Below are 8,874 nucleotides of genomic sequence, written 5' to 3' on the forward strand. Positions count from 1 at the left end.
ACGACGGCTTCAGTTCCCTCGATGTAAACGTAAACAGTGCTATCTGGAAACAAGGTAAAGCGGTTAGACTATTGTAAATATAGCGTACACTTGAACAGACTTTTTTAAGCTTCTGGCCCGTCCCAAACCCCAACCCAGCCCTACCCTACTTCAAAAAACCGAACTATCCCTTTAATACTCAGCTTAGTTGAACCTTGTGTTATGGACATAAAACTGTCTAACATTGAAATGTAAGTGTCGTAAAACTGACCCACATGATCCCGAGTGCCTTTAATGTTAACTATATTATAGTTACTTCTGCGCGCTTTCACTTTCAGTTGCAGGACTCTTCGTAGTTTTTGGAGTCTTGGGCGTTTTGGCCGGTTTCTCCGCCTTCTCTTTCTTAACCTCTCCCTTCTTCGGCGCCACCTCGTTCCCTTCCACCTCCTCGTTTTCTGGCTTCGCGGCGACCTTCCTCAGCTTGTGCTTGCCCTTGATTGGAGCCGCGAACGTGAGCGAAGACTTGATGAAATCCAGCGGGAAGATGCCCACGTCTCCGTCGAAGCGGTTCTTGGTCACCTGCAGGGACCGGCGGCCGGGACACGTCACCAGCTTCTTCTCCTGCAGAATGAGGACGTTGTCGGCTTCTTGGCTGGCCTGGAGGTTAAAAGTCGTGCCGTAGTTTAGTTATGTCGCTTTGTAAAGAGGGTCAGCAGGACGTGTGTATTTTTTCCCACATAAAAAGTTTATCTCTTCACTTCAAGTTGCAGGCCACCGTGCGTCTACCGGCAACAACACACGCTGACCCCTGACCCCTGACCTCTGAGATCTGCGTAATGTTTCGGTGCTGCAGGGAAAGATGCTGTGTGGGACTTTTCCAAACCCTTTACCATCTATTATTAACTTATATTTTTCACCAAACTGCCACAAACCAAATGTACGTGTTTTGCTGGAATAAATCATCAATGGGCTCCTTCCCTTTGGTTTGCATTTGGTCATTGACTTGAATGGAGCAGCCAGTACAGGGGCCAGTTGGTAAGTCTTTCAAAACACTCCTTTAATAAACTCCGGGTTCACTAACTACGTTGTTGGTGCTTTGTTTTCTGTGTAGGGACTTTTATCATGCTACTGCAGAAGTTTGGTGTTATTTAGAGCAATATTAGTGGTTAAAAAAGCCGTTTTAATGGGTTCAAGTTCAACTCGCCGCCCCGAGCTAATCCGTGTTAGCCGCGGCAGACTGTTAGCGCCTCCCTGGAAAATCTACGTTAATAGGTCATACATGAAAAAAATTGTCTTGATGGCTTATTTAATGACTGAATTTGCCTTAAAAGATGATTTTACACCGGAACTTCACTTTAAAAGGAGGCTGGAAGCACATCTACTCTTCTCCCACACTGAGGAATTCTGGATCCGGCACATTCAAGTAAGTAAAACCAAGGACAGACATTTTAGCATAAAACATTAGCATTAAAAAAAAAAAACATTCCTCTGTCTTACCTTTGCAGAACCAAAGATAGACGCTGTTTGCAGTTCCCGGTCGTCCTCCTCTTTCCTCGGGTGAATGATCAGAGTGACGTGGCAGCTGCTGCTGGTGGCAAACTTCCTGAACGCTCCGATAATGTGGTCCTGGACGGCAAACCTGGTCACAAGAAGCATATTTCCATATTTGTGAGGGAAAACTGTGCCTGATGAAGCTGATGTGGGTACAGGGTAGAGACAGTTTATGTTCCTGTTGGTCCTAAATTCACTCTCACTCACTTGTCCACTGAGAGGTTTTCCTGGCCCATCATGAACTGCAGGTTGTCGATGATGACGTGGTTAATGTCATACAGGTAGACGGCGTGTTGCATCGTGTCCAGCACGGTCCTACAGACAAGGTTTGAGACGGGTCAGACCGAGATCCTTCATATAAAAATCTTACTTTAAAATAAACAAGTCCATGCTCTATAAAACTCAAAGATTTTTAACTTTTGAAGGAAAGAACCAGTCTTTTTTGGGCTTAATCAATTTAAAATTGTTTGATCGATTAGTCGACCAATCACTGTGGCTCTCTTATCTCAAATTTGGCACAATATTAAAGTATTTGAAGCAGTTATCGGATTCCTAAAGCTACCATCGATTATATTCGCTGTTGATTAGTCTGTTAATTCTTTTCTCGATTAATTGATGAATTGTTTGATCTCTAAAATGTCAGAAAATGGTGAAAAGTGTCAATCAGTGTTTCCCAAAGCCCAAGATGACGGTCCCAAATGTTTTGACACTAATCTTTATCAAAATAATTACCAATTCATTTAATAGCCAACCACTAATTGATGAATTTATTTGCAGCTCTAATCCAGTTGAATGACTTGATTCTGACACCTGACAGAAGCCAGCATCTAGAAGTGGACTTACTTGATGTTCTGCTGCCCGTGGAAAGTCATAAAATAGAGCGGCAGCTCTTCAAACTTGTCTGCCCAGTAGTCGTACTGCTCCAGGTTTTCCTCCAGCCTCTGCATGGCAAACTGCGTCAGCATGATCTTCGCCAGTCGCACGTTGTTGATCTCAAAGCTGCCCCATAACGTGTTCACGCCCTGCATGCAAAGGTCCAGAGCGACCTCACTGATGAAGGTGGTCTTCCCACTGCCAGTAGGACCTGGTAGACAAAGGGACAGGCGCATTAGGACTAACAGATATATGTCACTGTGTAGATAGAGAATTTACTCCCTGATCATGATTCCTGTTACCTGTGAAAACAGTCAGCTCTCCTTTGCGGTGACCCTTCAGGATCCTGTTGAGCTCCTGAAACCTGGCCCACTTCACTCCCGCCACCTGCTCCGTGTTCACCAGCTCCCCGTACACGTCGTCTCTGAGCTGCTTGAAGGACACTATGGACTTATGGGCCGCCGGGATGGAGGCTTTGATAATGTGGCTGAAGTTCTTCCCCTGGGCCAACGCCTCTAACGGACACGGACGGTACTCCCCGGGCCGCACCAGCGAGCAGCGCCTCAGACCCAGCTTGCGTGAGAAGATCTTTGACGCCTCCCAGGAGCGAAGGTCACCTCCCAGCCACAGCGTCACGCGCTTGAACTGCTCCAGGTAAGGCAGCAGGATCGGTGGGAGGCAGCTGACCCCGCGTGGAAGAGCGACACTGGGGAGCCCCGTGGACTGGCTCACGGCCAGAGTGTCCAGCTCGTGTCCGGTCAGCACCAACTCCGAGTCCAGTCGGCCCACCAGGGGGAGGCCGAACAGGTTGTAGTATGAATTACACTTTGGGATTGTAGCTTCATTATAAGTCACTTTGTCAGTGTCTGTGCTTTGCGCGGAGAGGAGTTTGACCCCCTTTAGAGAGCAGTCTGGACCACCAAACCAGGGGAACACCAGACTCTTGGTGGGCTTGAAGAGCCGCACGCCAAACTTCTTTAGTGTTGCATTAGAGATCTTTGTGATCTGAAAGAAAACATGGATAAACCTTATCACGCTGTGAGGAAAATATTTGAGATGTCAATAGTTTCTCATTTATTTAGGGCAGTTATTTAATTCATGTCATTTTTGAATCCCTTAAGTCTTTTTTTAAATGTTTGAACGCCTCAAATCTAAAATATTACAATTTAAATTTGGCTTTACTGTATTGTTTCGATCATAAGACGAGATATTCCTTTATTAGTCCCACAAAGGGGAAATTTCCTCATTACAGCAGCAAAGTGGATAGCAAACATAGAAGAAGCAGCAATAAGAAAAAATGAATTGTAGAAAAACATGAACAATAAAAACACAGGGGAATATAAAATATAAGAATAGCAGTACCAAAATATGAAATATTTTTTAAGCCACTTCACCTGAGCGAGCCGGTGCGTCACATTTGTTGTAAAACATTAGCAATTAAACGCACTAATATGTTAAAATAGACTAGATTTAGTGTTTTTGGTTGTTTTGTTTATCTATTTTTGACTTCTAGTGTTAAATATTCTTTAGAAATAAACATTTATTGCTCTTTTAAAGTGCCGACGCGGCTGGGGCCCTTCTGCGTGGAGTTTGCATGTTCTCCCCGTGTCTGCGTGGGTTTCTCCGGGTTCTCCGGTTTCCTCCCACAGTCCAAAGACGTGCAGGTGTTCGGTTCATTGATGACTCTAAAATTGCCTGTAGGTGTGAATGGTTGTCTGTCTCTGTTTGTCTCTATGTGTCCTGTGATAGACTGGCGTCCTGTCCAGGGTGGACCCCGCCTCACGCCCGATGTCAGCTGGGATCGGCTCCGGCGACCCCGACAGGGACAAGCGGTTGAAGATGAATGAATGAATGCTCTTTGAAAGGCTGTACTTGCATTATTATGCCATTATCATAATATCAGTTGAATATGGTCTCAAATCTGCAAAACTATCGCTTCTCTCAATAATTCCTGGGACAATTTATCACCCAGCAACATTTGTTATGGTGACAGGCCTACCTGGAACATGACTTTAATCAGCTGAGCCTCGTCCTCGGGGAGGTCAGTGAGGGGCACGGAGCTGGACCAGATCCTCTGCACCTCCCTCAGCTCCCTCTCCCTCTCCTCCTGCTCCTCCACACTCTCGGGGTATCCCAGCAGCACATGAGGGCTGAGGGAGTCCTGCTCCTCCTTCTGCATCACCTCCAGGCAGTCCTGGAGATCCTCCCAGCTCCCCTCCACCTGCGTGTCTTTACACAGAAAGCGCCCGGTGGTCTTGTCGATGAACAAGGAGAAGCTGTCCTTCCTGGCGGACGGCTCGACGAAGACGCTCGGGATGTGGAGGCAGCTGTAGCCATCGTGGAAGGGGATGTCTTTGGAGCGCAGATACTGCTTGATGTCTGTGACTGTGATGGGACTGGTAGGGAACTCCACAGTGGACTTGGCGTCCTTTTTATAAGCCCTGGTCCCACTGTGAGCCAGGAAGTAGCCTTTACAGAGAGGCTGTGGACTACATGAAGGCCTGTGAAGGAGCCCCTGGGTGAGGGGTCTCCCACAGAAGGAGGGGAAGAGTCTTTGGTGGAGAAACCTCGGGGCTGCCACCTGCCAGAGACAGGTGGTGCCCCTCAGCAGCAACCTCCTCCACATTCACTTAGTTAGTTAGGACATTTAACCTGCAACAGACACGACAAGAGGAGGAAACATCAGGTCCCACACAGCACAGCTACAGACTGGATGACCTATGCTAGTGTCAGTCAAAGACAGTGACTCAGAAAACCGTTATTTTTTAATTAAACAGACATTCACTGTAAAGGAAAATTAGCCTGAATATGCGTGAAAGCCTCAACTAGAAGTATATTAAGTTTAATTTTAAAAAATCCACATAAAATCCAGCTTACTGTCTCTGTTGTTTGCCCTCACTCTCCTCCATGCTTGCTGCAACCCCGGGTTTATCGGTGCATCTTCAAAACAAGTCCGTGTGACACGTACAGCGAAAGGTACCGCACTCCAAATGTTTACGCTACATTTTCTTTCATACAGTCTATGATTTTAATTCAACATTTATTTATTTTTTTAAATATGTAAAATAAGTGTTTTACCAGATTAAAATTAAACATTTTAATTTGCTACAGAACATGTTTTATTGTGACGTTTTTTTTAACGGTTGTTCATGTGTTTCACCCCGGAACTTATCACCGACGGACCGCAGCATATTACATGCCCGTCAAGTCGTCCTCTAACTGATGTTGTTGCTATGTAACGACCTCCATGTGTGTCCAACGGTTATTTAAAACAACATTCGAGTCCGTTGGTTAACCGTTAGTAACCGTTAGTGAACGTTGGTCGACGGTTGAACGATGACCGCCAGAGGGACAGCGAGTCGCTTCCTTCAGAGCGTTCTTCACAACGGGGTCGGTCGCTACGTCCCCCAGCTGAAACGGGTCTCCCTCGTTTTGTCTAAAAACGCACAGAGCTCGTTGGGAATCAGGTAAAAACATAAATATACCTTATTATAATAATACAAGGTACAAAGGACAGCCCTGCTGACTCCATTTACTCCAGTGTTTTTAGCTAAATTCGGGGTAAATATCGATAAACTGACCGTTAGTGTTGTTAGCACGATATTGGATTTTTTGCAGGTATCCGATATGCCGATATTTTACAACTAATTTGACCGATAAACGATATCGATACCGATATTTATGTATATATATATATTTCTGTATGCGTGTAAATTAATTCTACTTGCACTTCGGTGGCGATATCCCAGTAAAAGCAACACGAAAACACCGGAAACTGCGGCAGACTGGATCCAATACCAGCTAAAGGCATCCGACTGGTGATACGTTCCCTATATGTGTGGAGAAAAAGTCTATATATATATACTTTTTTATAATTTTTTTATATATATATATATACATACTTTTTCCCACACATATAGCCAGGGAATGTATCACCAGTCAGATGCCCTTTGCTGGTATTGGATCCAGTCTGCCGCCGTTTCAGGTCTTTTCGTGTTGCTTTTACTGAGTAATTGCCGCCGAAGTGCAAGTAGAATTAATGACACACTTCCAAGAATCTGCAAGTGAAGTTTCATATTTGTACATGAACATTTTCACGTCAAATTAGTCAAATAAATGCTGACGGTAGTTGGCATTTGGAGCACAAAGGGTTCCAGTGACATCATCGGCCTTGTGAGAGGTTAAATACCTGGATCTCCACACCAGGTAGTTGGACCAGTCCCAGCCTGGTCCTGGTCCATTCCCAGCCTGGTCCTGGTCCTGGTCCTGGTCCAGTCCCAGCCTGGTCAGATGCGTACATGAACTGATGAAGCCTCTTTTTATGAGCGGTGAAACGTTGTCCTAGACAAATAACCAAGTCCAGTTGCTTTGGACTGAAACTGTTGCCTCACAGCTAGAAGGTTCCTGGTTCGAATCCCGGCTGAGGCCCTTCTGTGTGGAGTTTGCATGTTCTCCCCGTGTCTGAGTGGGTTTTCTCGGTGTTCTCCGGTTTCCTCCCACAGTCCAAAGACGTGCAGGTGTTTGGGTCATTGATGGCTCTACAAAATTGCCTGTAGGTGTGAATGGTTGTCTGTCTCTGTTCGTCTCTATGTGTCCTGCGATAGACTGGCGTCCTGTCCAGGGTGGACCCCGCCTCACGCCAAATGTCAGCTGGGATCGGCTCCAGCCCCCCCCCCCCCGCGACCCCGAACCCGGGATAAGCGGCTGAAGTTGAATGAATGAATGAGTACTTGAGTAGATGCACTCAGCTACTTTCCACCACTGGCGTCTTGTGCACTTAACTTGAGTGTTTTCTTCCCTGCCGCCCTCTCGGCCTACTTCATATCCACTACTGTGAATTGATAAATACATGTATAAATGTATAAAACAGTGACCACAACATCATTACCTTCTTTTCCAGGGAGTTCATCGAGGAGGGCGTGGTGGACTATGCCAAGAAGAACCCTGCGACGGTCGTGTACGTGTCTACGAAGACGAGCAGGATACCCAAAATAGTTGCAGAATACCGTAAGTGCTCATGATTTTGTCTTTCGATGAGATGTTTGACTAATCCATGTTTTTATATAGAGAGTATTTTATTTTAGATGCTGTCATTTCCTAAATACGTCCTAGAAAGTTTCTTGCGCTATCAAAACGTAAATGTAAATGTTTAAATGAATGTAAATGTAATTGTGAATTGAATTTATCATTGTGTGTACATTGTAATGAACAGGCATTTACATGAAAGGAACAAAAAATGAATTCAAAACTTAATTAATTCATTAAAAATCAAAACGCTACAGTTGAAATGTCAGATAAATGTGTAATGTTGTCGTTTTAAAAGTGTCTTTTAAAGGTCTAGCCTTTTCTTTTTGATGCTTTTAATGTTAAATTATTTTCTGCACCTTAAGGGATTGTACTGTAAATGTCGTTGTACTGGTACAATGACAATAAAGACAATTTAATTCGATTAAATAAATGATTTTAGTGAAGTGTAAGCTCTGTGGTTATTCACCACTCCCAGTATCGTACTGTAGGGGGCAGTACAGCACTGTTTTTCTGAGACCTCTGTTCATGCGAAGGTAAATGCCACCGGGTGTTTCGGATGACTTGGATAAATAGTCTCACGTGTTCCTGTTGACACTGTTTAATTTCACACCAGTCAGGTTTTTTTTACAGTGAGAAAAGTGTCTCCCTTTTTTAAAGTGACTCCTCTTTCCTTCCCCGCAGTAAACGGCAACGTGAGGGAAGAGATCGTCACAAACAAAACGGCTCCGCAGATTTCCGAGCTGTTGACCAAGCTGACCAATCAGTCCGGCCTGGACATCATCCGCATCCGCAAGCCCTTCCACACAGACAACCCCAGCATCCAGGGTCAGTGGCACCCGTTCACCAACCGGCCCCCGTCCATCGGCCCCATCAGACCGCAGAAAACGAACGCGGAATAAGACAAAATCGCCACTTAACTCCAGATTACTCTTGCAAGACATGTCTTTTTTTTGGTTTCTGCTAAATTAAAGCAATCCTCATTTTCCCAATGTGTTTTCTGGATGAGTCTGCAGAAGACCCCACCGCCAGGGCACCATTTATCTGTCTGTTGGTGGCAGCACAACCACTTTAAAGTGCACTCATTACCAGCTCTGAATGCCACTTTGAATAGACTTTACATGAATCCACCGGAGGGCCTGTCACGCGGCATATAAACAAGCACATAACTGCTTTTAATCTCAAGGTTATTTCAAGATTCATTGTAGTAAAGTGCAGCGCTTGGGAGCAGGTGGAGCTTTGTACGAAATAAAAGAAGAAGAAAAATGATTGTGCAGGTGTTGGTGTTTTAAATTTAGATTTCCTTCTGAGTCGTACTTTAACAGCTTGTCAGACGACGATCGACTGAGAAAAGGCGATGGCAGCTGAGCCGTCTTCTTTAAGTTTAACTGATTTAACTGCACTTTAAAATACTCCACAGACACACGTCAGATGTACACTTTTTTA

The 8,874-nt window shown here is 45.0% G+C and overlaps 2 protein-coding genes across 2 annotated transcripts; one reads left to right on the forward strand and one right to left on the reverse strand.

Moving 5' to 3' along the window:
• Positions 1 to 216: 216 nt before the first annotated feature.
• Positions 217 to 5,322, reverse strand: twnk (twinkle mtDNA helicase). Its single transcript, XM_083933208.1, has 7 exons — positions 5,281 to 5,322; positions 4,403 to 5,055; positions 2,706 to 3,408; positions 2,374 to 2,614; positions 1,738 to 1,845; positions 1,477 to 1,618; positions 217 to 636 (listed from the first exon to the last, which is right to left on the reverse strand). Exons 2-7 carry the CDS (start codon positions 5,027 to 5,029, stop codon positions 292 to 294), a joined length of 2,166 nt encoding a protein of 721 aa, XP_083789334.1. The 5' UTR covers positions 5,030 to 5,055; positions 5,281 to 5,322; the 3' UTR covers positions 217 to 291.
• A 271-nt stretch (positions 5,323 to 5,593) lies between these two features.
• mrpl43 (mitochondrial ribosomal protein L43) lies at positions 5,594 to 8,671 on the forward strand. The gene is made up of 3 exons (XM_083932387.1): positions 5,594 to 5,870; positions 7,304 to 7,410; positions 8,113 to 8,671. The coding sequence occupies exons 1-3, from the start codon at positions 5,740 to 5,742 to the stop codon at positions 8,328 to 8,330; spliced, it is 456 nt and encodes a 151-aa protein (XP_083788513.1). The 5' UTR covers positions 5,594 to 5,739; the 3' UTR covers positions 8,331 to 8,671.
• The last annotated feature ends 203 nt before the right edge of the window (positions 8,672 to 8,874 follow it).

This window comes from Echiichthys vipera (genome assembly GCF_963691815.1).
Source record: "Echiichthys vipera genome assembly, chromosome: 18".
Classification (NCBI taxonomy): Eukaryota; Metazoa; Chordata; class Actinopteri; order Perciformes; family Trachinidae; genus Echiichthys; species Echiichthys vipera.

Excerpts from the sequence above, each read along its gene's own strand:
- twnk (XM_083933208.1), bottom strand. The coding sequence starts at position 5,029 with ATGTGGAGGAGGTTGCTGCTGAGGGGCACCACCTGTCTCTGGCAGGTG. Across the intron at positions 3,409-4,402 it reads TGATTAAAGTCATGTTCCAG|ATCACAAAGATCTCTAATGC; the intron begins GTAGGCCTGTCA and ends GTTTTCTTTCAG. Across the intron at positions 1,619-1,737 it reads GAAAACCTCTCAGTGGACAA|GTTTGCCGTCCAGGACCACA; the intron begins GTGAGTGAGAGT and ends TCTTGTGACCAG.
- mrpl43 (XM_083932387.1), top strand. The coding sequence starts at position 5,740 with ATGACCGCCAGAGGGACAGCGAGTCGCTTCCTTCAGAGCGTTCTTCAC. Across the intron at positions 5,871-7,303 it reads CAGAGCTCGTTGGGAATCAG|GGAGTTCATCGAGGAGGGCG; the intron begins GTAAAAACATAA and ends CTTCTTTTCCAG. Across the intron at positions 7,411-8,112 it reads CAAAATAGTTGCAGAATACC|TAAACGGCAACGTGAGGGAA; the intron begins GTAAGTGCTCAT and ends CCTTCCCCGCAG.